General features: G+C 34.8%; 1 protein-coding gene across 1 annotated transcript in view; it reads left to right on the forward strand.

Annotated features, from left to right (window-relative positions):
• LOC134259626 (uncharacterized) overlaps window positions 1-24,288 on the forward strand; it is a gene marked incomplete at its 5' end in the record, with an annotated part of 129,161 nt that overhangs the window by 41,330 nt on the left and 63,543 nt on the right. The window contains 6 exons of the mRNA XM_062742228.1: window positions 5,828-5,902; window positions 6,691-6,798; window positions 12,903-13,033; window positions 17,184-17,336; window positions 19,733-19,801; window positions 24,189-24,277. Of these exons, the coding sequence (XP_062598212.1) occupies window positions 5,828-5,902; window positions 6,691-6,798; window positions 12,903-13,033; window positions 17,184-17,336; window positions 19,733-19,801; window positions 24,189-24,277 (625 nt within the window). The remainder of the gene's footprint in view (window positions 1-5,827; window positions 5,903-6,690; window positions 6,799-12,902; window positions 13,034-17,183; window positions 17,337-19,732; window positions 19,802-24,188; window positions 24,278-24,288) is intronic.

The following is a 24,288-nucleotide window of genomic DNA, read 5'->3' on the forward strand; positions in this document are numbered from 1 at the left end:
AATGTTTTTTGTAAATGCATGAGCATTTATTGTAATGCCAAACAAATTAAGGATTTAGATGTGTATAATAGGCCACTTCCAGTTAAAATTCAGAGGTGTTTGACATCGGCAATTCTCGGAACATCCATCTTCGTAAACAAAAATGGTGCGTCGTCAAGACGGCCTAGGACGCTATCATAAAACATACACCAAAGCACCGGATTATAACTAATCAAAGGAAAGAATTAATATGATATTAAATAGAAAACACATTACTTTACTTTGTTTTGGCAAAATATGCAGTTAAAACGATGTTATCTCCATATACACACTACAAGGGTTTTTCCAACTTCTAAAAATAGCACCGATTTTGAAAAAAAAAACGAAGTAACTTTTCATTGTAATTTTGTGATTCTCTTAATATCAGCTAACAGTTTGAGAGAATAATTTATCTTATATTCTACCACGGTTATTGAAATCTTCAAAGGAATCCGCCAGACATTATTCTCCATTCTACCACGATTATTCAAAACTTAAGATATTAATCAAAATACTCAGAAGTACTGAAAGCCAATTCTTTGTACTGAAAGCCAAAAAACAATTCTTTTTCAGCACATGCCCTTTGGGCATGTATACCGGTCATTTTAACCCAGCCCATTGAAATTTGTACATTCCCTACTCAAAATTCATTCATATAGCAGAGTTATATACCATCGTCTTCCACCTTCCTCAAATAATTTATTTTCTCAGTGAATGAGTCTACTCTGCTCTGTTTTTTGCAAACATCAAAACAAAATGTTTTTTGTAAATGAGCATTTATTATAATGCCAAACAAATTAAGGATTTAGATGTGTAATAGGCCACTTCCAGTTAAAATTCAGAGGTGTTTGACATCGGCAATTCTCGGAACATCTATCTTCGTAAACAAAAATGGTGCGTCGTCAAGACGGCCTAGGAAAAAAACGAAGTAACTTTTCATTGTAATTTTGTGATTCTCTTAATATCAGCTAACAGTTTGAGAGAATAATTTATCTTATATTCTACCACGGTTATTGAAATCTTCAAAGGAAGCCGCCAGACATTATTCTCCATTCTACCACGATTATTCAAAACATGAAAGGAAGTCGCCAGACATTATTCTCCAATAGATCATGAACGTCATCAAAAAATTATCAGATCAGAAACATGCATCAAATTAAAAAAATTCAAATGCATGTTTGGCTGTAGAATGAAAAACTTGTTTAGACAGCATCGATATGTCATCTATATACGAAATAAACACTGTAAATTTCATAAAGTTGCTGATAAACAACATGACTTTAGCTGTAAAACAGGAACATGATTTTGTTATTGTATATTCGCTTTAACTGATCAATACATATAACGAACACATTTGTAATTTAAAAAAGGCTATTTTCAATGTAACGAAAGCTCAGATCGTCTGCATTCCTAACAAAGGTAAGCAAACAAATTGTACCTCTGGTGTTAAATAAAACAGCGTAAACGAGACATGGTGACCTAATTCGTTTCTCTATAGAGGAAACGATCAGCAGTATTTATTGGTCTTGTTAGAATAGAAATAATGTCCTTGTTGTCGTGAATGATGCAGAATAACCTCCTTGGTCTCGAAATGTTGTTTGAAACATAAAAGCCTCAGCTATCGCCTCGGCTTTTATCTTTCAAACAACATTTCTTGACCTCGAAGGTTATTCTGCAACATTCACGAAAATGCAGACTTTATTTCTTAAATAAATCGCGAACGTCATCAAAAAATTATCAGATCAGAAACATGTATCAAATCTGAACAATTCAAATGCATGTTTGGCTGTAGAATGAAATACTTGTTTAGACCGCATCGATGTGTCGTCTTTTGCAGTATACTGTGGTTTCATCAATTTTCGTTGGTATCAGTTTTCGTGGATTATATAAAACAGACAGTTTAAAGGATACGTAATTTCGTGGACAACAGCATTTCCTATACAAATGAATGTCATATTTTGTAATTCGATGAACATTTAGATTTGTGGATCTGATCAACAACGAAATCCACGAAAATTGGTGCATAATGAATATTGATGAAACCACAGTAAACACTGTAAGTTGCATCAAGTTGCTGATGAATGTCGGTTTTTATAGCTAAAGTCACATTATCCAGCGATGGGGTAAACAATGAGAAACCGATGCGTTTTTTGATGAAAATGGCGTGGTTGCCGGCCGGGCACCACTAATGATCGGACGGTGTCTGAGGCCATTTTGCAAATCGGTTGGGTCATCGGTAGGAAATAATCGTAATTAAAATAAAGCGATGTCTCCAACGATGCCTCACATCGCTCCTCATCGGCAACCCATCATTAACACACTTTTCAAGATTCGGCCGATGTATAGCCGAGCATCGTCCAATATTAGTTGAATCTGAGGTCATCAGGGAGTTTAGTGGTGTTCAACGGATTACAACCGATCATCGTCTGATGTTCGACTAAACACTGGTCCGTAGTCGACCGATGTACGAACGATGTTCACCAATGTATGAGCGATGTAATTAACATCGGCCGATTATCCTGGAACATCGCTTTATGATTAGCAATGCATCGCTGGGCCTTTGTAAGTCTGGCCGGCAACCACTCTATTTTTCTCATAAAATGCATTGGTTGCCCATCGTATGCACATCGCTGGATAATGTGACTGATACTTTTAGGACTACTTGGCCGATGTGTACCGATGTTGGTGCATCGTGAACAGCACGGATTACCACTGATTACCACCGGTCTACGGTTACTGGCCGGGAAATGAAAACTAGGCATAAGCGGGGCTAGTCCACGGACCTCCCTACACATTAAACAACGTGATTTTAGCAGTAAAACAAGAACATAATTTTGTTTATGCATATTCATTTTAACTTATCAATACATATTCATAACAAATTTGTAATTAATCAAGACTATTTTTAATGCAACGAAAGCTCAAATCATCTCCATTCCAGATATAGGTAAGTCAACAAAATTTCTCTCTGGTGTTAAATAGAACAGCGTAATCGAGACATGGTGACCTAATTCGTTTCTCTATAGAGGAAACAATCGGCCGTATTTATCGCCCTCGGTAGAATAGAAATAAAGTCCTTGTTGTCGTGAATGATGCAGAATAAGCTCCTCGGTCTCGAAATGTTGTTTGAAATATAAAAGCCTTGGCTAACGCCTTGGCTTTTATATTTCAAACAACATTTCTCGACCTCGGAGGTTATTCTGCAACATTCACGAAACACGGACTTTATTTCTTAAATATGAATAGCATGGCGTTTATTGTGGAATCTGCAATTAATCTACAGATGTTGCATACAGTGTACATATAATCCCTACATACAATATGCTGGAAAAGTGCAAACCTGTGGCCGTAATAAATGATTCTCAGGATTTGAGAAATATCAATGATTTCTAAAAAAATAACTGACAAAACAGACCTAAAATATCTAGAAACTCATGCAACATACATTAATGTCACGTTCAATTATCCATGTTATAATACATGTACGTAAAATATCCAAGATGATCAAGTCACAGTATTTCAGTATCTCATGTACTTTTTGGCTTAGAATCATCAAACTTTCTCAGTTGATACAACTTAAGTTTTATGGAAAATGTCGACCAAAAAGTGGTGACCTAGTTTTGACATTTTATGCCTATATTTCAATTTTTAAGTACTTTTTGGCTTAGAATCATTAAATTTTGTCAGTTGATGCATTTGGTTTTTCAAACATGTCGACCAAAAAGTAGGTCACTGTGACTTAGTTTTGAATTTTATGGTTATATTTAAGTATCTGAGGTATTTTTAGCTCTACTGGTCAGAGACCAGAAGAGCTTATGCGATAGTAATGCGTCTGGCGTCCGTCCGTCTGTCTGTCTGTCTGTCTGTCTGTCCGTCTGTTTGTAAACAATTTTTCAAAACGCTACTCCTCCTACAATTTTAGTCTGATTTCAATATAACTTGGCACACAAGTAGACTACACTAAGATACATAGAAAAGTGCATGGGTTTTTGATTTCAATGAACGATCTTGCCATGGTTACTAAAAATAGAATTTTCTGTGAAATTTCTTTAAAACGCTACTCCTTCCACAGTTTTGGTCTAATTTCAATATACTTTGACACACAAGTAGACTACACTTAGATACATAGAATAGTGCATCGGTTTTTGATTTCGATGAACGGTGTTGCCATGGTTACTAAAAATAGAATTTTCTGTGAAACTACTTTAAAACGCTACTCCTTCTACAGTTTTTGTCTGATTTCAATATAACTTGGCACACAAGTAGGCTACACTAAGATACATAGAATAGTGCATCAGTTTTTAATTTCCATGAACGGTGTTACCATGGTTACTATAAATAGAATTTTCTGTGAAATTCTTTAAAAACGCTACTTCTTTTACACTTCTAGTTTGATTTCAAAATAACTTGGCACACAAGTAGACTACACAAAGATACATAGAATAGTGCATTGGTTTTTGATTTTGATGAACGATGTTGCAATGGTTACTAAAGATAGAATTTTCTGTGAAATTCCTTAAAAACGCTACTTATTCTACAGTTTTGGTCTGATTTCAATATAACTTGGCACACAAGTAGACTACACTAAGATACATAGAATAGTGCATCGGTTTTTGATTTTGTTGAATGGTGTTGCCATGGTTACTAAAAATAGAATTTTCTGTGAAATTCTATTAAAACGCTACTCCTTCTACAGTTTTGGTCTGATTTTAGTATAACTTGGCACACAAGTAGACTACACAAAGATACATAGAATAATGCATCGGTTTCTGATTTCAATGAACGGTGTTACCATGGTTACTAAAGATAGAATTTTCTGTGAAATTCCTTTAAAACGCTACTCCTCCTACAATTTTGATCTGATTTCGATCAATATAACTTGGCACACAAGTAGACTACACTAAGATACATAAAATAGTGCATTGGTTTTTGATTACGATGGACGGTGTTGCCATGGTTACTAAAAATAGAATTTTCTGTGAAATTCCTTTAAAACGCTACTCCTCCTACAATTTTGATCTGATTTCAATATAACTTGGCACACAAGTAGACTACACAAAGATACATAGTATAGTGCAATGGTTTTTGATAAGTACATACATGTACCAGTAGAGCTACAGTCTCGACAGAGACTTCTGGTTTTGGTTAGAATCATCAAATTTTGTCAGTTGAGGCATGTTGGATTTTCAGAGAATGTTGACCAAAAAGTAGGTCAAAATAACCTACTTTGTATTATCTCAGGTACCTATTGGCTTAGAATCATCAAACTTTGTCAGTTGATGCAACTTGGGTTTTCGAAACATGTTGACCAAATAGTAGGTTGCTGTGATCTAGTTTTGACATTTTATGACTATATTTAATTTATGTATATTAGGAACTTATTGGCTTACAATCATCAAACTCTGATAGTTGATGCAACTTGGGTTTTCGGAGAATGTCAACCATAAGAAGGTCACAGGGACCCACTTTTGAATATAAGAGGTACATATTGGCTTAGAACCATCAGTCAATGAATGCATCTTGAGTCCTCAGAAAGTTTCAAGTCAAAAGGAGATCACCATGACCCATTTATGGTATTTTATAGCTATATTGATTTCAGAAATATCTTCAGTCCTAACTGGCAAAGAATCATCAAACTTTGTCAGTTCATGCATCTTAGGATACTTAGAGTTAGAGGCTTCAAGTAGAAGTGATAGACTGTACAATTTATCAGAAGAGTGATTCAAGGCCCATGGGCCTCTTGTTAAAAAATCTGTCACTTTTCTAGAAAAATTTAAAGTGAGACAAATTTTTTTTCCTTACTTTACAGAACCATTAACAAAGAATAAACCACTCAAAAACCACTGTGCCAGGAAAGCTGAAACTTATAAAGAAGCATCCTCAGGTAGTGTAGATTCAAGTTTGTTCAAATCACGACCCCGGGAGTAGGGCGGGGTCACAATGGGCGATCAAAGTTTAACATATAAATATATAGGAAAATTCTTTAAAAATCTTCTTCTCAAGAATAGCAAGGGCATGAATGATCATATTTCTATGGAAGCATCTTCAGTTAGTGGACATTCAATTTTGTTTTAAATCATGATCCCTGGGGGTATGGCAGGGCCCTGACATGGAATCCAAGTTTTACATTGAAACATGTTTAGAATTTTTCTTTAAATCTTCTTTTCAATGATAAGTCCTATTCATATGGAAGCATTTTCATGTAATGTAGATTCAATTTTGTTCAAGTCATGACCCCTGGGGGTAGGATGGAGCCACAATGTAAGTTCAAATGTAAAGGGCAATAAAGCCACAGGTTGTCAAAGAAATATGCAGGCATCCTTATTAATAAGTGTAGATTCAAGTTTGTTCAAATCACACCTTCTCCCCTTTAAGGATTGGTTTGGACAACTACTAGGATTAAACTTTTCGATAATAAACTGATTTCTGCTTTTTTTCTAGCCACATTGCTTTGGTGAATGATTTGGCCCATGGGTCTCTTGTTAAAAGATCTGTCTCTTTTCTAGAAAAGTTTTTTAAGGATTGGTTTGGACCACTACTAGGTTTAAACTTTTCAATAATAAACTGATTTCTTCCTTTTTCCTAGCCACATTGCTCAGGTGAGCGATGTGGCCCAGGGGCCTCTTGTTAAAAAATTTTAAGTGAGACGAAATTTACTTTCTTATTTTATAGAACCATTAACAAAGAATGGGAAGGCAAGGACAGAAGAAGCTCCTCTGGGTACTGAGTGTGGGGAACCAGGAACATTTCCAACAAGTTATTCAACTGAAGAAACTGAAGGTAAAGCAAATTATAATTAATGAATTTTTTTTAATGTTCCATTTATCATACATATTAGCTATACCGCTTTAGGTGGAAGTCTAGTGCTTTTTTACTCTATTTGTTGCCCTACAGTTTTTATTAAAAAAATCTGTCACTTTTCTAGAAAAGTTTTATCAAATCAAAATTAATTTCAATATTCAATTTGCAGAGTATCATGACAATTAGTTGCAAAATGCAAATTTATTTTTGTTTCAATTAAAATAAAATAACGGTTACAATCATTATGTTTTAGTCAAGTTAGTATTAAATGTTTTATTTGGTTGCACCTTAGTTTCATTTATATGTTTAAAAAAATATATTTAACATGTATAATGAGCAATTATATTTTCCCACAAAATTTTTTAAAGAAAATTGTGAACACCTTTAATACGAGGGTTGTCCGGAAAGTTCGTGGACAACATTGATAATTACTTACAAACATTGATAAAATATATGAAACTATTATTTTCATTAAATTCATGTTCCGTTTTATTAATTTGCAAGTTTTCAACAATAAAAGAGCACAAATAGTTGTATTTTTATCAAATTTAAATTGACACACACTCATACCCGGAGCAATAAAATTAAAATTTGTGACGTCACCCGACGTCAAAAGCATAATACGAGTACATGTTACTTTTCTTTATTTAGTCACCGTTTAACTCAATAAATTTCTTATGTTGCTTTAATCAGTCATAAATATGTGCACAAAATGTTCAAGATAAAATAATATTTAACAATCCCTGTCTCAGATCCTGCAAGCATTCGACCTCTGTCCTCGTAAAAACTACTTTATTTACTGAAATACAGAAAGTCACGTTACAACGTTTATTTTCTACAGCGCTGCAATCTCGGAATTATGGTTTTTCTTCACGCATATCATCCTGTAAATTCTTTCCGTCCGAAAATATTATATGCCACTTATATAATAATGTATGGCTTCTTTTACTATGTTTTCTCGATTGTTTATAGAATGCATTGGTCTTTGTAGTTGTTTTATCCGATGTTTACGCAGAATTTTATCAATGCTCACTGCTCCACCTTTTCCGAAAACGTCCCTTTTTTTAACAATTCCGATCCGTCTTAATATAATCTAACTTTGATTGTTCAGCCATTTTACAACTTTGAATTTTAAAATTTTGCAGGTTTGAAGTGATAACTTCTGTCAACCTCATAATGTAAAAGTCATCCAGATTTCTGCAGAATTTCATAAAATGGAAATGAAATTTATAACGTGATAAATAATTTTTTTATTGAAATTTTGCGGTGCTCCGGGTCTCAATACCAAGTCTGATTATGAAGTCATAATTGTAATTAAACATTTGAAATTGAATCCGATTTTATATTTCTCAGTTCACATTTAGTAAAGAATTAGAAATATGCTAAAAATAAATATCAATGACGCAACATTCATTTAATTCTTAGCCTGTCCACGAACTTTACGGACAACCCTCGTAGATCCATAAAATATTTGTGAATTGAAACCTTCTCTGAAAAAAAAACAGTGGGGGCCTTTTGGACAGTTCTTATAAGTTTTAGTTTACTTGGGTAGCCATTTTGAAGCCATTCCTCATAAAATCTCAGGCACTTGCTTCAAATGCTAAATTTGACCTACATTTTTTGGATGACTGAACATATTAATGTTTTTTGTTCAGGTCTCAATTTTATGACTAAACTTGCATTTAAAAAAAAAAACCTGTAAGTCAAGGAAATATGTTCACAAGCAATTTCTAAGTTAGATGTGTAGATTTAAGTTGATGAAAATCACAAACACCCCTTTTTTGTGGTAGTTGGACCACTTGTGCATTTATTTTGCTTTTCAGAACTTGATTGAATATGTTATTGTTTTAAGATACATAACTAATGGGATGTTATGAACATAAAGGCGCTTTAAGCTCACCTTAGCCGAAGGCTCAAGTGAGCTTTTCTGATCACATCTCAAGAATAACCGGTCACTGTAGCCTAGTGGTAGAGCGTTCGCTTCATGATCAAGAGGCCCGGGTTCGATTCTCGTTCGCGGCGCTGCGTCATACCTAAGACGTAAACAAAGGTAGTGACTGTTCCTTCGCCAAGCGCCCGGCACTAGAAGTGAAAGTCACGGGTCTTTCGGATATGACCTTAAAAATGTAGGTCCTGTGTCACGGTAGGCGCTGGCACGATAAAAAACCCTCACTGCTCAATGGCCCTGAGTGCCCAGTAAAGGTCTAAATTTAACGCCCTTCACCGGCATACGGTGACGTCTCCATATGAGTGAAAAATTCTCAAGAGGGACGTAAAACAATATGCAATCAATCAATCAATCTTCTCCAGAATAAGAAAGCCATTATCGATCATATTTATATTGAAGCATCCTCAGGTAGTGTAGATTCAAGTTTGTTCAAATCGTGACCCCCGGGGATAGGGCAATGGCCTCAATAGCCAACCAAAATTTTACATAAAAATATTTATAGGAAAATTCTTTAAAAGTCTTGATCTCAAGAATATTAAAGCCATGATTGATCATATTTATATGGAAGCATCCGATTCAAATTTGTTTAAATCATGACCCCGGGGTTGGGGCGGGGCCACAATGGCAGACCAATGTTTAACATGGAAATAATTAGGAATATTCCTTAAAAATCATCTTCTCAAGAATAGCAAAACCATAACTGGTCATGGGTTTGCTTTTGGTTTCAAACTTTCAATAATAAACCAATTTTTACTTTTTCCTACCCACAGTGCTCAGGTGAGCAATGTGGCCAATGGGCCTCTTGTTTAATATTAGAGCCAGTCACAATTAACGTACTGCCAGCTGTCAATCCCAACAAATTTTCAACCAATGAAATAAGTTCGTTTATTCTCCGCTTTCAGTTAAAACTTGCTCCGCCATATGCTCCCACAAACAAACTCAGTGGGTTGAGTGGTCGCCAATATACAAATCGAACAAATAAGTCTATGATGGTAAAATATATGCCGTTGGGTAACGTGCAATACTGATGACAGGTATCCCGAAAGGGAATTTAATGGATGTTTTGGGACCGCCATGCTTTGGGACGCCGACATTTTGTGACCTGACAATACATTTCCAGAGTTGGGTTTACACGTTTTGGGACTTCTAAATATATTGGCCAGGAAATAAAATAAAACTCGTTTCCTTGTTTGTTATGTTATACATGTATACCTTCTTAGTTTAATACACAAGAAAAAAAAAACCGGTATAAATCCATATACAGTGAACCCTCAGATATCCGGATGCCAGATATCCGGATGCTTCAGTATCCGGACGATTTTTCATCGGAACGAATTTTTTAAATGTTATTTTGTCTTGTTTAACTGGTGATTCAGATATCCGGATGCTTCACATATCCGGACAAATTGACTGGGAACCAAAGTGTCCGGATAAATGAGGGTCCACTGTACACGGTATAGAGATTCATTTGACAGACTGTCTTTGCGTTAAAAATATAAAAATAATATGAATAATAGTATATATATCATTCTATATATGATAGATAATTATGCTTAATCAGTCCATAACACTTCTACGTACTTGCATGTTTTACCCTCAAAACAATTTTCAAAATACATACACTGATACACATTTTAAAAGAGAACTACCGGTATATGCTTTTTTAGTTTAATTTCACCAAATTTTATTGCACGGTGTTGACTAAAAGTGTGACTGAAAGTTACCAGTTTTTATAACCAGTTATTATTGCATATACAGGATTGAGTTTACAAGCTTTTATACTTTAAAAAAAAAAAATTAAATTAGATTTAATCTACCCATTAAAAATGATTCTATTTTATCGCTAAAAATTAACTTTTAATTACCCCCCCCCCCCCCACCTATTACTATAGCATTATTTAATTTATTAAGAACACCATCATGTTTTGGCAAAATATTGATATACAATTATAGCCTTTTGATGAGGTCAATCCCTCGATATATAGACCTAGAGAAAGCATATGCAAAGCAATATGCTTTCTTAAGCGTCCGAGCACGAAGTGCGAGGTCAATATGCTTTCTCTAAGGTCTATATATAAACCACTGCACAGAATTTGTCAAACCGTATTTAACACAAAAGGCTACAATTGTTTTATTATTTTTTATCAGTTAATAAGAAATATCTTAAAATCCTTCTTTCTAATACTCAGTACCTTCTCATACAAGGCATTGTTATGTCATTGCATTATGACGTCACAGTAATGAAAACCAGCTGCAGTATCTGTTTATAGAGATGAAACATCCAGTCTATAAAGACTATTGTGACGTCAGCACTATATGTTGCTTCACAGAAGAACGTTTCCTTGAATATAGAGATGAAAATTTAGAAACAGCAGGTATTTAGGAGTTTATAAATTTGAATATAAGATGAAACATAAACGAGTCTGTAACACTTTTTATACTTGATCATGTGATCCAGTTTGAGCCAATCAGATAGATGGAACAATACAGAAAAATAATAATATACAATTATAGCCTTTTGATGAGGTCAATCCCTGAAATATATAACAGTTTGTAGAGAAAGCATAAACCGCTGCACAGAACCAAAGCACGAAGTGCGAGGTTGATACTTTTGCTTGAATATTCTCGCAACTCCTCATAAACCGCTGCACAGGTCAAACTTTATATATAGGACACAATATGTAGATTTGCATATTACCAGGAAATTCCGATTCCTTTATTTTTTTGGGAATTTCCGCACAAAAGGCTACAATTGTTTTATTATTTTTTATCAGTTAATAGGACATGTCTTAAAATCCTTCTTTATGATACTCATTACCTTCTCATACAAGGCATTGTTATGTCAATGCATTATGACGTCACAGTTATGAAAACCAGCTGCAGTATCTGTTTTTAGAAACATCCAGTCTATAAAGACTATTGTGACGTCAGCACTATTGTTGCTTCACAGAGAACGTTTCTAATTTTAGAAACAGCAGGTCTATAAATTTTTAAAATAGAAACATCCAGTCCGTAACACTTTTTATACTTGATCATGTGATCCAGTTTGAGCCAATCAGATAGTAGGAAAAATAAAGAAAAATAATAATAACTATTATTGCTAAAAAGTGTGCACATTTTCCACCAGAACTTCTAGGTAAAGAAGAAAGATCTTTCCAGAGTCGATATTATCGGAGCCCGAGAGATTTATAGAATGACCATTTGATTAGGGAAGGGGAGAGGGTAGTGGGGCTTGCAATTTTTTTTCAAGACAGAGTCAGATTATTTATTGTCATGTCGGTGAGGGACGGATTATTTATTCCCAATGACAGATTATTTATTCTCTGCTTCACTGAAAAAGTCTACTTGAACAAGTTAAAAAAAGAGGGGGGGAGACATACCGTCTTCAACCCAAGATTATTGTGGAGGTGGTGTGGGCATATTATTTTTTGCCTTCCAGTTGAGGAAAGATTATTTATTTCCAAAGTGATTCAACTCATTTATCAGCCAGACAACCCCCTCAAAATCAAATGATTGTCCCCTTATGGATAGGAAGTAAAAGCATGTCTTGACAATGTCGTATGGGTTTTGTATACTATTGCTGATTTAATAAAATTATTACATTACAAATTGAATTAAAGTCGCAGTGTGCTTCTGTCTTCGTCAACATGGATGTTTACAGTATGAAGGAACTCGGACTTTATCATGCTTTGATAAACTTTCCGAAAAAGGGATAATACGGAATCATTTTTTTAATATTTCAAGTGAATGAAATTTATGAAAGCTTTTGTTAATAAAAGCATTTGCCCCTTGTTTTGTCTCAAAATGGGTTCGTATGGCAAATATTTTGCAGCAAAGTCATCAGGAACTTCGGACAAGTGAACCAAAGTCGACTTATACCGAGTTACACGCTATGTTGATGACGTCGGAGTATCATAGGACTTATCACCCATAGCGCGATGGGCAGAGTTTGGCGATACGTTAATTTGAAAAGTTAGAAATGTAAAAATTAATCAACAGCCCTTTGTCCCAGATTTGCAAAAAAAAATCAACATAAAAATTTCCAGATTTACAGTGTTGTTTAATATTTTTGCAATTTGTCTTAATTGTTAAATCAAATGGTCATTACAACACAAGGACCTCTTTTAAATTTCAGAATCCAAACAAGTTCGAAAAATTTGGTTGCAGAAAGATTCAACAGATTTCAGACTGAGCTGTGTGTATGGAATAAATATAACAGACCGTGACATTAGATCTCTACAAGGCACACAATGGCTTACAGATCAGGTAAGTATCTGACATGATAGACCTTTGGAGAGGAATCTAAAAAAAAATTAGTTGTATCAAATCTGCCACCACTTATCATCCTACTTCTCATTCAGGGTCAAGTCGGAGCAACTTAAGTTTAACAAATAAAATTATCACCAAAAATTTGGCAAATGAAAGGCCACACTTTTTTCCAAGGGGAGATAATTATGAATTAGTGAAATATTAATGGCATCTTAAAAGAATATTCTTCTAAAGAACCACTAGGACAAGAAAGATGAAACTCATGTGGAAGCATCCTCAGGTAGTACATGTTGAGCTGCAAAGCTTTTTTTGGTAAAGGGTAGTTGCAGAACTGTAGCTCTCCAAAAAATATATTGACAGACCGGATTTTTTATAGATATGCAATCACCAAAGATCTAAATGATTTTCAATGCATTCTTAACTAAAACTCAGCAGTTTCAGTCTCCACATTTCCACATTTCAGAAATTCACAGGGCCAAGAAAGGCAAGGTGAACCATATTCTTTTAGGTGTGAAATACAACTTTGAAAAATTTAGACATATATACGGTAGAAAACATTTTTTAAAGGTCACTTTTTCTGGGAAATTGTTCTCTCTTCCCTGTTCAATTCTTTAGTCATAGTGAATACATCCTTTCTTCTATCCGTACGTGTGTACTGCCATTTTTGTTTGCAGGTTAATTTGGTCCAACACATTTTGTACAGATGTCAACTATGAGTCTCAGAGTACTTGAAAGAAAGTTAAAAAATTTCTTAAAATTCAGCTGTTTTGCAAAGTGAGGTAGGAATTTGTAAAATTAATGCAGAACCAAGCACAAATTTCTGTGCGCAATAAATATACATTTTTTTCAATGGGTGGCACTGTAGCTCTCTTGTCTGTCAATATATTTTTTTCAGAGAGTTATACAGTTCTGCAGATAGATAAAGGGAAGTAAATTGTTAAAATAAAGGGTCAAGACCCATTACAAACAGAGATATATAATCAAGAAAAGACAAGACAAAAAATCCTCTTCTGAAGAACCACCCAGCCAGAAAAACTGTTTATTAGGTAAATAATGTGGATTCTAAATTTTTCAAATTGTAACCAAATTGTAACCTCCGGGGGAAGGATGGGGCCACAAAAGTGAATCCAAATTTTACATTGAGAAATTATTAAAATCTTCCCAAGAAAAATTGAGTCAGAAAAACTGAAACTTTTTTTGAGTCATCCTGGGGTTGATAGATTGAATGTTATTTACCGTCCCTATTGAGAATTTTTCACTCATATGTAAATGCCACTGGTGGCAGAAAGCTATACATATTAGTCCTATTCTCAACACTTAAGTCCATTTAGCAAAGAGGGATCTTTTTCATATCAGCACCTACTGTGACATTTGACCTCAATTTATACAGTCTAGTTCATCCGAAAGTCCGGTCTCCACATTTCAACTTTGGCATCCCTTTGAACTTATGGCAGGAGGATTGCCTCCCTTCTTTACAACTATTTGGAGCAGATGGTTAAACCACAGTGTCATGCAAGCAACCATCCTTGAGTAGTGAAGATTCAAATTTGCTGGAATTGTGCCCCTTTGTGAAAGGCTGTGCCACAATAGGGAATCCAAGTTTTACATTGGAATAAATAAATTTGAGTTTTTTTTAACAAATTCGTCCTCTCAAGAACAAATTGAGAGGTGTAGAAAGAATTCTAGGGTAGTGTATAATCTAAATGATCCCTCGGGTAGCACAGGGCCATAATTAGAAATTCAAGTTATATATTGAAACACATGGGACAATTTTTTTTCTCACAAACCACTGGGGCATAAAAACTGAAACTTAATATTGAAGCATCTTGAGAAAGTATAGATACTAAATTGTTAAAATCATAACCTGTGGTTACATGTTTGTTGGTGCCACAGTAAGGAATCTAAGTTTTACATTGAAAAATATTTTAAAATCTTCTTTTTTTGTTATTCAATCCATAAAAGGACATTTTCTAACCTTGAATATTTCTCCTATGTAAAATACTCTGAAACTAATTCAAAGCAGTTAAAAGTAAAAAAAGGATTTACCCGTAGAAATTTTTAATAATATAATTTCCTGAGCAGAAAAAAGGAGGACGATAAACTTGCTATTGTCCGAATAGTCAGTAAATAGGTGTTTTATTATACCGATGCTGACTTTACTTTTGTTAAGTCATAATATATACGTCACAATCCATATAAAATCAGTAGTTTTCCAAGATGAAAAGCGAGGGAAATCGAATGCTGCTGTTGAATAGTTATAGGACTATTCACCTTGGGCAAATAGCAGAAAAACTATTTCACGGCAGAGACTGTGAAGTTTATTCGTCTTATTTTTATATAGAAGAAATAAACAGAGGTATAATTTTATTTTATTTCATTGTAGTGGCAAACAACACAATCTAATTAAAATTAGATGTTAGACCCGCTCGCATACTCGTTACAGTAACATCTAACGACATCCCATAGAGGGTCATGTCAGAGGTCAAATTCTAGACTTATTCACTTTGATTACGTCAACAAATACCAGAAAATCTTGCCAGCAACAATTTGATTGGTTGAGAGAATGAGAGAATTTGACCTCTGACGTCACCCTCTATGGAATGTTGTTAGATGTTAGTGTAGCAAGTATGCAAGCTGATCTAGCATCTAATTTTAATTAGATTGCAAACAACAGGGTCACAAATATTTATCTCAGTTTAGAACAAGCCTCTCCAAACATAGTCCCTTTAATATTAATTTTATGAAATAGTTACTAAATCCAAATAATATTTATTTTTCATTTGATTTTTAGGTCACTTGAGTAAACTCAGGTGACCTATTGCCATCTGTTTTCACCAGTCATTGTGCGGGTGTGTGTTGTCGTCCTGCGTTAACATTTGAACATTTTCAGCTTATTCTCTAAAACCACTGAACCAATTTCAACCAAATTTGGCATAAAGCATCTATGGGTGAAGGGAAACAAAAATTGTGAATTTTATAATCCCTGCCCCCCTGAGGCTGTAGGGGTTGGGCCAAAATCACTATAATTAGTGCAATCTTTCAAAATCTTCTTTTTTACTCCTGTACAATAAGCAGTCAAACTGTTTGCATGAATGTAATCAGCATTGAGTCTTCTACCAAAATTTTGAAATTCATGGCCCTTGTGTCGGGGTTCTAGTGCTAGGGCAGTGCTAAATAGATTATATAGTGAAAATGCATGTAAATTCTTTGAAATGTTTCTTCTCTGTTCATGGTCATTATATAAACTAACGAAGTGCTAGCTATGTTGAATTAGGCTGTCGCTTTCAAAATTGTTAATTTCATGGCCCCCTGCAGGGTCAAGGGTTTTAATGCTAGGCGGGGCTATATAGATTATATAATGAAAAATGAATTATTTCTTTGAAAATCTTCTTCCCTGCTCCTGAGTATTCAATAAACTAACCAAGTACATATAAGACTGCCTCTTCCAAAATTGTGAATTTCGCGGCCCCAGTGTTGGGGGTTCTGGTGTTAGGGCGGGGCTCTATTGATCATATAGTGAAAATTCATAAATTCTTTAAAAATCTTCTTTTCTGCACCTGGGTATTAAACCAATGAACTATGTACATAGTTATGAGGAGGAAGGATGTCTAATTGAGATATGTGAATTTCAGGGCCCCTCGGTAAGGGCTTCTTGTGTTAGGAGGGGGCTAAAATATTTTTATATTGAAAATGCATGATTCCTTTTAAAATCTTTTTCTTGGTTCCTGGGTATTATGCCAATGATCTTAGTTTATATTTATGATGAAGAAAGCTGCTTCTTCCAAAAGTGGTTAATTTTCTGGCCCCAGGGACAGAGGTCTTTGGGGGGGCGGGGGTACATAGTCTTAAAATAATTTAATGCTTTGAAATCTGCACTTTGGTATTAATCAACAATATGATAAAATGAAATTTCTAAAATTTCCAAAATTTTGAAAGATGTGGCCATAGGGTCAGTGGTTCCTGTGGGATGGGGTGCACAACTGTTAAAGTGGAAAATGCATTTTCTCTTTGTTACTCTGAGATAGCCTTGGGTATTGAGTAACCAAAGTAAGCATGCTAAGTGTATAATTGTGATAAGCAATGGTGCAAAGTTGTTGCATGATACTCAGGTGACCTGTAAGGCCCATTGGCCTCTTGTTTATTTTAGGTTATTGATGCTTATATAAGAATGATTTGCCAAGCAGAACTGGATAAGGGAAAACCAGTTATGCACATTCCAACACAGGCTATGACTTCTATATGTACAAGAAGTTTTTTGCTTCAAGGCAGAGCAAATGAAAAATCACCTTTTTTCCCAAAGGTAAATATCTTTTATAATTTATGATATTGTAAACTACCTTCCTTGTTTAATTAAAAGGTGTAAATGAAAACATTGTTAGCTCACCTCAAGGAAGTTGGGTGAATTTATTTAATACCTAATCAGAAGTGGCTTTGGCTCTCTTGTTAAAGTTTTGGTGCAGTTTCCGTCTTAAGGTATGTCAATTGTCAGCTTTTTAGAAAAAGTTCATGTAGAACCTCTTGCTTCCAAAATATTTATTTACATTCTATTTTTATAAAATTTGAATTCAACAATGTAAATTTTTATCATTCATCAAGAAAAACTGTGCAAAAGTCTACAAAGAAGCAAGAACTTTGAAAATGGCCACGACCACCCAGCCCCTTTAACGAGGCCGAGTCTAATTATTTCTGCCCTAGGGATTTTGATAATTTTTTGATAATTTATTTTTACTGTTATATTTATTGTTTAAGGATTAAAAAATCGAATGTTTACCACCCCGTTTTCTTAGTGGGCCATCTTACATGTTGTCAAACTTTACTATTGGACCCTATGGGAATTTGCTGGAAAATCGCCAAATTATTACATTTTTTCAATATTTTTTGTACTTCTGCCCTAGGGATTTCTTTTTAATTCAAGTAAATGAAAGTGAATGTAAAAAATCACCAAATTGTGAAGTTTCAAAAAAGTTCACCATCTCGACTGGTCTAGGTCGAAGCCAAATGCCTCTAAAATTGCCATATTACGTTACAAATACGTATCTATGGTGACGTTGTAAGAGCCGTTTCAACTTTCTTTTCCAAATAATTGTCGTAAAATTACATTTTCAGATCAGTATGAGTTACAAATAATCTTAATTTTGTACTAAAATTGAAATAATTAATAACTGCATGAAATTAAAAAGCTGCGCAAAGTGATGCGCACTCGAATTAGACTCGGCCTCGTTAAGTTACCAAAATAAGCAACTGCAAATTGCAATTCATAGTTATGATTAGCAATGGTGCCAGACTGCCAGCCTCTTTCAAAATTGTGAATGCCATAACATCTACCTTAAAACTTGAGCCAAATTCTATCATTTGACATTTGTTGCATGATTATCAGGTGACCTATAAGGCCCAAGGGCCTCTTGTATTATTCAAAGCGGCACAGTGAGTCAAAAACATATCGTAATTTTAAGATATCTGTAGCATACAGAGAAAGAATTATGAAAATTATGAGTATTTAGTGAATATTTGACAATTAAACTGCAAGAATTGACTGCACAATATAAGTGCCGGAAAAATAAAGGTTGTATCTACCATTTTGTTGTTTCGTATATGTCAAGGTCACGCAGCTCTTATTTTTACCTCAAACTTGTAAACAACATTCAACTGGAGCATGCAAAAGTGAGAAATATGTTCTAAAAACTTTTTTAAAAAGATTAAATCAAATTTTTTGGTCTTCTTACTGTCATTCGTGGATACCTGAGACCATGGTAATTATGGAAACTTATTCAACACTTTTCTGCGCACGCATACAATAGGGAGGAAGAAGAACTAGGGTATTTTGCAATATTTTCGTTCTGAGGCAGACAGAAATTATTTTTACTTTAATTTTTCCCCATAAAAATATAATTTTTAGGTTATGAAACATGTAATTTTCTGAAACTGAATACTTTTAGAAATTGAACAAAATTTACAGAGGTCATGCGAAAATTCTACATATGTCAATTTTCCCCTGTGTGCGTCACTGTGCCGCTTTAAGAATTGAAATTTGCATGTTAGGTGGTCAAGACAGTTAGTTGTTATACCTTTACAAATTAGTTCCTATACAAATCTATACGAAAAAAAGTCTAACATTTTTAATGTTTTGCTGAGAGGGCATAAAAAAATCGATGTTGGACCGCTGAGTGAGATGTTGGACCACTCAGAGAGATGTTGGACCGCTTACGTCACAGAATGGGCCGAGCTTAATCTCATTTTCATTCGTTGGTGTTAAACAGTGACAGACATAATGTTACATCACGGAATATAGTACGAAATACATGTATGTCAAAAATAAAATAAAATGAAATGAAAGGTATAACAAAACATTTATTGACAGAGTTCTCGGGCAAAATGCGTTTTGTCGGACCCTCGAACCAAACTGTCTGCCTTCGGCCTAATGGCCTCAGGCAGACAGTTTGGTTCTTGGGTCCGACAAAACGCATGTTGCCCTCGAACTCAGTCAATAAATGTATATTAATGTATGCAATAAAATTACTGCATCCTTTGCAAACGCTAAGGCAGTAAAGGGTTTCATAAAAAAAACTATAATGTATGTACACTTTACTTGCATATCAAGGTTCATCTTAGATATATATATATATATATATACATGATATACCGGTATACAAGAATTCATCATGATTAAGTCTAACTTTTTTTCAAATCTCAAAATAGCATCTTCTGACATCATATGACGTAGTCTTGGGAGCATATAACCAGGGAAGGTCCCACTGGATTCTTGTGGTAAGTTGAAATCTCTTTGATGAGATGATGAATAAGGTGCCTGTTCCAAAAATTTAAACTTACTTTAAACTCTGTGTCAGAGGTTCAGGTTCAGCCAGTACTATTGATTATATGGTAAAAATATTTTATTACTCAGAAAATCTTTTTTCTTTGCCTGGGTCACTGAACAAATGAAATGATTATGATGAGCATTACGGATGTTTCTTCCGATAGTTTGATGTTCAAAACCCTGAGTAATGAGTTCTGGTGTAATTATTGATTTGGCATTTAAGCCATTTGTGCATAAGAATATTGAAGAAAACACTAAATTCTTAGTCAATATTTTGATATACTTTGCAATTATAAATGCCTCAACCTTTGCAACTTATTTTGCAGCAACTTATTTATACCCCCACGTACGAAGTAAGGGGGGTATATAGGAATCACTTTGTCCGTCTGTCCGTCCATCTGTCTGTGCAATTGTGTCCGGTCCATATCTTTCTTACAGAGGGACATTAGAATCTACTACTCCACACAAAGATTGCCCATGAACTAAGGGTCTGTCATGACCTAGACCCAAGGTCATTTGGGCAACTTCAAGGTCACTGGAAGAACAATTTCATAATGCGTGTCCAGTCAATATCTTTCTTACAGATAAATTTGGTAGGTTCTCATTTCATACAAAGATTGCCCATGACCCAAGGGTGTGTCATGACCTTGACCCAAGGTCATTTGGGGAAGGTCAAGGTCACTGAAAGAAAAAATTCATAATTTGTGTCCAGTCCATATGTTTCTTATGGATAAACTTGGTAGGTTCTAATTACATAAAAAAGATTGCCCATGACCTAAGAGTGTGTCATGACCTTAACCCAAGGTCATTTGGGAAAGTTCAAGGTCACTGGAAGAAAAATTTCATAATTAGTGTCTGGTCCGTATTTTTCTTATGGATAAACTTAGTAGGTTCTCATTTTACACAAAAATTGCCCATTACCCAAGGGTGTGTCATGACCTTGACCCAAGGTCATTGGGGAAGTTCAAGGTCACTAGAAGAAAAACCTAGCAGGGGGTATTTTATCCCGTTTGGACATTTGTATGGAGACAATTAATTGTTTTACTTACATCCAAATTGTTGCAAAATTTAAAATTGTGCATGGATTTTTTTTTCAAGAAAATTATATTTGCAACAATATGTGATTCATTTGTTTTTCATTTAATTTTACTTGTAACACGTCATTTGATTGGATAAAAGATTTTATCCATTTTGTATAACATAACTTGCCTACGTCACAATGAGTTAGGTCATAAAACGTATAACTCCGCTTGATGTTACTTTGAAAATTTTTAATCAATGTGAAGACTTATTCTGGGGGAAGATTGTCTCATTGTATGCACTGAAATAAAATCATAAGGAAGGAAGTTAATTTCAATTTATATTATACGATATAACAAAACTTGGGTCAGTTAACGCTTTTTTAGCTCACCTGAGCCAAAGGCTCAGGTGAGCTTTTCTGATCAAAATTTTTCCGTTGTTTGTCATCATCATCATAGTCATCGTTGTCATTGTTAACTTTTCACATTTTCATCTTCTTCTCCCACTGGGCCAATTTCAACCAAACTTGCTGCAAAGTATCCTTGAGTTAAGGGGACTCAAGTTTGTTCAAATAAAGGGCCCTGCCCTTTTCCAAGGGAAGATATTTATGAATTAGAGAAAAATGAATGGCAATTTAAAAAAAATCTTCTTCTCCAGAACCGCTGGGCCAGGGACAATGAAACTTATGTGGAATCATCCTCAGGTAGTGTAGATTCAAGTTTGTTCAAACCATGACCCCCTGGGGTAGGGTGGAGTCAATATGGCCGATCAAAGTTTTCCATAGGAGTATGTAGGAAAAATCTTTAAAAATTTTCTTCTCAAAAACTGCTGGACCAGGAAAAATGAAACTCATGTTGGATCATCCTCAGGTAGTGTAGATTCAAGTTTGTTCAAATCATGACCCTTGGGGATAGGGTGGGGCCAAAATGGTAGATCAAAGTCAGACACTCTTACATAGGAATATGTAGGAAAATCTTTGAAAATCTTCTTCTCAAGAACCATTGAGACAGGAAAGATGAATCTCATGAGAAATTTATGATCCTCAGGTAGTTTGGATTCAGATTTGTTCAAATCATGACCCATAGCCTTAGGGCTAGGGTGGGGCAATAATGGCCATTAAAAGATTTACTTTGGAATATATAGGACAAATTTTCTTCTTAAAAACCACTGGGCCAGGAAAGATGAAACTCATGTGGAATCATCCTCAGGTAGTGTAGATTCATGTTTGTTCAAACCATGACCCCCTGGGGTAGGGTGGAGTCAATATGGCCGATCAAAGTTTTCCATAGGTGTATGTAGGAAAAATCTGTAAAAATCTTCTTCTCAAGAACCATTGAGACAGAGAAGATAAAACTGATGTGAAATCATCCTCAGGTTTTTGTCTCGCCTGCGACGAATGTCGCGAAGCGAGACATAGCGACCATAGATTCCGTCGTCGTCGTCGTCGTCGGCGTCCAACTTTTGGTTAACCCAAATGTCAAAGTTTTATAAACTGCAATAACTTTCTCAAATTTTATTCAGTCTTCTTGAAATTTGGACACAATATTCAGTATGGATAAAAATTTATATCCCAAGTATGATTTTGAAAAAAAAAATTCAAATTTTTCCGTATTTTTTCCTTAAGTTGGACTTAGTTTTTTCATGATAATTTATGGTGAAGACCTATATTCCAGCAACTATAAGTTATAGGGATATGATAATTAGTCAGTGGATACATCATGGGTAACCACAAACGTCAGTACCAGAATTAGGTCATCTTGACCTACATTTTTCTGCATGAGTGACTTTGGTTAAATTTTTGGTGGAGGTCCATATCTCAGCATCTATAACTTATAATGGCATGATGATTTGTCATTGTACAGGTTATAAGTAACCAACAACATCAGTACCAGAATTAGGTCATTTTGACCTACATTTTTCTGCATGAATGACTTTGGTTAAATTGATAATGGAGGTTCATATTTCAGCAACTATAACTTATAGTGGCATGATAGTTAGTCAGTGGATACATCATGGGTAACCACAAACGCCTGTACCAGAATTAGGTCATCTTGACCTACATTTTTCCGCATGAGTGACTTTGCATAAATTTATGGTGGAGGTCCATATCTCAGCAACTATAACTTATAGTGGCATGATAATTTGTCAGTGGATACATGTTGTGTTCATCAGTATGCAAAAGTTATATATTAAATCCATATAAAATATACCTATAGTCAGTCCAGATAGAAACGTTTTACAGTTCTTATTAAGTCCATGACAATATCTCTTTAAAAACCAGCAAAATGACTCGATCCACTTTTTGAGTTATTCCTTCTGAAATGTCAATAAATGCTTCAGTTTATCAGACAATCATTTCTTACTAACCACAGCGACAGCAGGCGAGACACAGGGTTGCGGGCAACCCTTACGTACTTTTTTTAGATTCATGATTGTTCAAATCATGACCCCCGGGGCTAGGATGGGGCCAAAATGGCTGAACAAAGTTCTGTATAGGAATATATAGGGAAACCTTTTAAAATCTTCTTTTCAAGTACTTCAAAGCCATGATTAGTGATCGATATTTATATTGAATCATCCTCAGGTAGTGTAGATTCTAGTTTGTTCAAATCATGACCCCTGGGGGGTTAAAATTCAAGCCTCCCCAAAGTATCAAATTTAAACAATTAATTTATTCTCTGGCAAAAAATGCCTCACACACACACACACCTGGGTAAGATTTCAGTTCTGATCTGATATGTAATATTTCCTACATGATGTTCTCAAGTGAGCACTGTGTCCCCTGGGCCTCTTGTTATAAACTACTTCGCGGTTTATAAAGCGTAAACTGTCCAAGGTTATGTTATATCGGATAACATAAGTTAAACAAGCTTCATTCCTTAAGTAAGTAATAATTAAGTGTTATGAAATGGTCAATAAGAATTGACGTATATTCCTAATCTTTTTCTATACCCTCCAGTAAAGCATATTAATTAATGCTTACACAAGGCACTGTCATGTGTGAAGTATTGCAGTCATACACACCTCAGGATAATACCAAATCTTTTCCACATCCATTACTTGTACATTTTTGAAATGGAGAAACAGTTCTTTGTAGCAGTTGACTATTTATATATGAATCTCAAGCAATATATTCATCGTGCCTATAATAAGCAGATACTCTTTAGGTTCTGATTTTACAGGTCAAATAGCCTTGTTTTCAAAAATTTTGATACACAACCTATAAAGTAAAAATATTAACTTTGACTTTAATTGTCAATGCTAAACATGAAAAGTATCAATGATCTTGATTTGAAACTATTTTTTAACATTCTACAGATACTGGAGCCATCCAAAGGGAACTTCTATTACATTGACCCTTTTGGACACAAAGAGAAACAGGCATCAAAAGCTCTGAATAATTGGAGGTAATGCAACC

Source organism: Saccostrea cucullata, unplaced genomic scaffold, assembly GCF_032062105.1.
Source record: "Saccostrea cucullata isolate Sc308-1 unplaced genomic scaffold, CSIRO_AGI_Scuc_v1 ctg600, whole genome shotgun sequence".
NCBI classification, from domain to species: domain Eukaryota; kingdom Metazoa; phylum Mollusca; class Bivalvia; order Ostreida; family Ostreidae; genus Saccostrea; species Saccostrea cuccullata.